The 5,000-nt window shown below is 44.6% G+C and overlaps 1 protein-coding gene across 1 annotated transcript in view; it reads left to right on the forward strand.

The window, feature by feature from the left end:
* The window catches only part of LOC134447647 (thromboxane-A synthase-like), a gene marked incomplete at its 3' end in the record, with an annotated part of 100,831 nt that overhangs the window by 70,842 nt on the left and 24,989 nt on the right, over positions 1-5,000 (forward strand). Inside the window, exon 4 of the mRNA XM_063197216.1 lies at positions 1,952-2,004. Within this exon, the coding sequence (XP_063053286.1) occupies positions 1,952-2,004 (53 nt within the window). The remainder of the gene's footprint in view (positions 1-1,951; positions 2,005-5,000) is intronic.

The raw sequence follows: 5,000 nt of genomic DNA on the forward strand, positions 1-5,000 counted from the left end.
ACCACCTGAGCTCTATCGCGGACCACTAGTGGTCCCCGGACCACACTTTGAGAATCACTGTTCTACGTGTGTCCACAGACTACACCACACTACAGTATAGTCCATACCAGGCTCCTGAATAAATCCCCTCAGCTACTGTCGTTTGCCTGATTTTCATAGACTTCAGATCATGTACTGCGATTCTGGTCTGACCAGGACTATAACGATTAGTGTTTCCAAATGGCCTGGTTAACCCGCCTCCCTCGGTTTGCTACTGGTTGAGGGCTGTGCCAAAGTTTAAACCAAACATTTCTTAGTCCCAAAAGAACGTCTCTGCTTAAACCACGTCACTGCCTTGAACACGCCTCTACCCAGGACGGTTGGAAATGCTCATTTGATTGGTTCCAGACAAAATGGGTGGAGTTTCCCGCTGTGGAGGGAACGGAATCCTCATACCCAAGCTCCTGGCCCTAGTGTGTGTAGCTGAGCCGAAGGTGTTGCGTCACCGCTAGGGCGGAGCCCGGGTAGTCAAACCCCACCCCCGAAAAACAACAGCACAGTGCAAGCCACACAATCTGTATATAAGATTCTGAAAATAGAGAAAAATGCAGATTTACCTTCAAATACATTTGGCAGAGAGGAACAGTGATTGGGAACTGTGCTTGAGGAGATCAGAGAGGTACTGGGGAGCAGGAACATGGAGTGATTTGTATGTGAGGAGTAGGATTTTGTAGGTAATGCGAGACTTCACTGGGAGCCAGTGAAGTTGCTTGACTGTGGGAGTAATGTGCAGCCACCACTTTGTGTGTGTGAGGACTCTGGCATCTTGCCTCAAAAACATCCCTTAAATCTAAGCCAAATTAGTGTGATAGCCTTGGACCGCTGTCCCTCTGTTTCGTCATGTCACACATCGGCGTCGTAGCCTTTTCCTCCCTTGTTGCCATTGGCAGCATCAGTCAGACGTGTCGCCGCGGCTACAAATGCAAACACAACACGCCGACCGGGGGGTTGAAAAACATATTGGCCTTGTTGTAGCACTGGGGAGGACGCCGCGCTGCGCTGCAATGCGAGGCCTGGAAGAATAGCAATGAATCACTCCCCCGCGTGTTAGGCAGGGAAATTGATTGCAGACGGATCAATATCAGTGGAAAAAAAAGAGAAAGAATGGGTAGAGAGAAACACAGAGAAAGAGGAGAAGGGAGACATTTTGTCGTCTGGAGTTGTGTTTTATTTGACAAGAGAAAGAGACGTGAGTGTGGGTGAGGTTAGTTTACAGGGTCGAAGGTAGTCTACCTATCAAGGCGCTGTAAGGGTCTGCAGTGAATGCAGCCTGTAAGGACCTTACAGTGCTGTGTGAAGCTATTTGCCCACTTACTGATTTTTTTTGCACATTTGTCACACTTTTAAAAAAAAATAGGGCTTTTATGCCTTTATTGTTGACAGGACAGTGTAGGAGAGACAGGAAATGAGCGGGGAGAGAGAGACGGAAGGATCGGCAAATGAGCTGGGCCGGAATTGAACCCAGGTTGCCTGCGTAGTACTCCAGTGCCCTACGATTAGGCCTCAGCATGGCCACATTTGTCACACTTAAGCTTTTCAGATCACCAGACAAATTTAAACATTTTGTGAACAAGGCATTTTTTCAGTGATTATTTCATTTGTTAAGAGAAAAATGGCATCCAAACTTACATGGGCCTATGTGAAGAAATAAGGATAGGTGCATCCTACCTACCATGGTAATGTACATTTCATAATTGTACATTTCATGTCCAAGACTGTCTACCTACCAAGGCAAGGATCTCATGTCAGCCCTGAAACTCACAGTGTTGGGTTTGTTGTCATTTACAGAACTCCAGTTAAATTCAAAGTCAGAGCAGTCATAGCATGACTATTATGTAGTGTAGTGTCTGTGTTGAATGTGTATTTCATAGTGCCATTATAACATGCTGTGTTGTTGTGTTTAATCCCACAGGGATTCCTGGACCCCCTGAATGACCTAATCAACACTTATGGGCGGGTTTGTGGGTAAGTGCGTGCGTGCGTGCGTGCGTGCGTGCGTGCGTGCGTGCGTGCATCTGTGTGCATATTTGCGTGTTTGTGTGTGTGTGTGTGTGTGTGTGTGTGTGTGTGTGTGTGTGTGTGTGTGTGTGTGTGTGTGTGTGTGTGTGTGTGTGTGTGTGTGTGCGTGCGTGCCTGTCAGTGTTTGTGCGTTGGTAGATAAAGACAGGATGTTGAATGATTCCACTATCCAACGTAATATTAATACGTGGAGGGGTGCTGCAGTGCTCTTGCATACCAGTGAAGGCACCCTGCTGATAACCCCAAAAACGAAAAGAGGGGAAATCATGCATGATCAGACAGGCCTGGCTGAGGGTGTTACACTTTGTAAGGTTTTTAGCCTTCACATCTTAAAGGGACCCTGTGCAGGAAATGGTCAAAAAAGCAGTCCCTCCAGGAAATCGCGATGTTGCGATCGCGTCGTTTTTCGCAACTTCAATGAATTCCCGCGAATTCTGCGCGAGAGCGCAACTTTAACCAATCACCGCGATTTCCCGCAACTTTGAACACTTTGAACCAATCCATGTTGCGCTGACTTCACTGACGTCGACAAACTTCCTTTCAAAAAGGATAATACAATAAAAAAATACAATAAAAAGTAACCTAGCAATCAGTCCCAGCACTTTACTATGCATGTACAAAGTTGTCGGTGAGGGGGAAAAAACTAATAAATACGAATGTAGGAAACGCCATGTTCTCATTGCGCGTCTGCTCGCATGGTCACAGGAGGGGAAATGTATGACTAGTCTGGCATAACCAATAGGCCTACATTTTTAAAATGTGCTAGGCCTACATAAATATATAATTAACACTTCATGACAGTCATCTACATTACGCCAAGTAGGATAGGGCTCCTACAACAAGATGTTTTCTTTTTTCTAAAGCGGTCCACCTGCTGGACCACTTTGGTGTTTGACTTGTGCGCATACAGAAGGCAACATTTTCCCTCCGAATTGAGATGCGCAAATGCCTTGTCCACAACAAAGGAGTAATTTCCATCCTTCATTGTGAATGCTGCGTGCGTGCCTGGCCGATATAGTAATCTCTTTCGCGCAAATTGGGCTATGGCTGGATACAAGCACTTGGTTGACCGTGGTGACCGTGTCGTCAAATCACTTTCGTTTAACCTGGCGCGGTCAAACGGGCAAGAAACACTGAACATGAATAAAACCAGAGCAGACACGTTGGAAAGCTGTGGGAGTAAGTTGGAAAACTACTTTCTGTCTCTCCCTCTCCTTCTCTCTTCCTTGCGCGATTGACGGTATTGATTGACAGCTGAGACCTCCGTTCTGCAGGCGACGTGGTGTTTTATAGCCTAGATAACAATCTCGTCGTCTTTTATATTCACAAGAAAGAGCACCAAAATTAATATAATTTCTGAACATTATTCAGCAAGCACCCTTCACAACAGGAAATCTGTGAACTCCATCCTCGTTACATTGAATGATGATCATCAGCCGTTAATTTAAAGCCGGCTGACGGCGCGGGAGAACAAAAAAAAAAACCTAGGCCTATGCCTTCTTTCGAAAGCGACCCCTCCCTCTGCTTTTATTTGTGTTGCTTTTGACAAGCTTGAAAATTAAACGCCGACACAGGCAGGCTATGTGTAGCAGACGACTCACATCAGGATTTCAGTCACAAGAGTTTCTGTCACCACGTAGCCTAGGCTACCCTCTTCAACTGGGTGGACATGCCCAATTCCGCCCGCCTAAATAGTTAATTATGTATCCACTGTTTAAGTCAGGAATGGATATCGACATGATACGAAGTTTGTATGCTTACAATTTGAAACGGTGATGACATTTAAAACAGAGTCAAACGGCCATAAACAGCATTGTAATGAAGGGTGTCGTAATGGCAGCATGAAAGAGATGGAACTCTTCACGGCATTCTGGCTAAAAACTCGCCCTGGCCGCTTCCCTGCTTTGCTTATGGACCAAAATTATAATATAAAAATGGAAATAATATAAAAACACCAGAGGACTGGAATGTGGCAGTGTTCTTTACTTTCAAGCGTGGGGAAACACATTAAAAATCGCAACAAAAATCGCACCTTTCACTTCATGCCGCAACAAAATCGCAACAACACAGTAAGAAGCTCCGCAACTTTTATCGCGATTTTCTGGAAATCCTCGTGCACCATCTGGCAATTCCGACCGCGATTTTTTGAGAAAATGCCCGCGATTTCCTGGTGGGACTGAAAAAGGTACTGCAACTATGCTTAAATTTGATCTTTACATGAAAGTTTACTAAGTAATAAACAAATATTTTCCAGCATAGTCCAAGTAGTCATTTTTGCTGCTAAAAATGGCTATTTTTGGAAATTCAAAATGGCGGACCATGGAGAAGATCCCCCTTTTCATGTATGAAAAGTGCAACCCGCCGTGTGTGTGTCTAAGCACAGTAAATGTAGCAACTGTAGCAGTTGGCAGGTCCCCATACTGAGTAGACCTTCTCTGAACTTTCGGAGAATCTTCACAGTAACTTTTGCAGTGTTAATTCGACAGGTAGAGAGTCGATTTAATACACTGTAGAGTGTGTTTGGTCCAAGAGTACTCTCTAAGTGTTGAATTAACATCGTATTCTTTACTGTACTGATGTGCGGTTGCATTACTGTACATCAGCTCCATCCCATTGCTACCTTGAGCATGTGTATACAGGATATGATATATATGATATGATATATCAGTGTTTCTCAACTGGTGGGTTGCGGAGGGGTCATGGGTGGGTCGCGGAGCCTTGGTGTAAAAAAAAACGTAATTCTAAAAAAAAAAAATCCAACTTTTCCTGCAACAATTTACAACTTTTATTTTGATAGGCTAGTGAACTCCGTGTCATCTGTCGTCATAGATACAATCTGAATGTTTATGCGAGATAGATAGCGTGCAACCAGTCATTCGAGTCTTGGTTACATTTAAAGAATTGCATTGAATTGACTTGAACGCTAAAAAAATTGGGTCGCG

This window comes from Engraulis encrasicolus, chromosome 4, assembly GCF_034702125.1.
Source record: "Engraulis encrasicolus isolate BLACKSEA-1 chromosome 4, IST_EnEncr_1.0, whole genome shotgun sequence".
In the NCBI taxonomy this organism is placed as follows: Eukaryota; Metazoa; Chordata; class Actinopteri; order Clupeiformes; family Engraulidae; genus Engraulis; species Engraulis encrasicolus.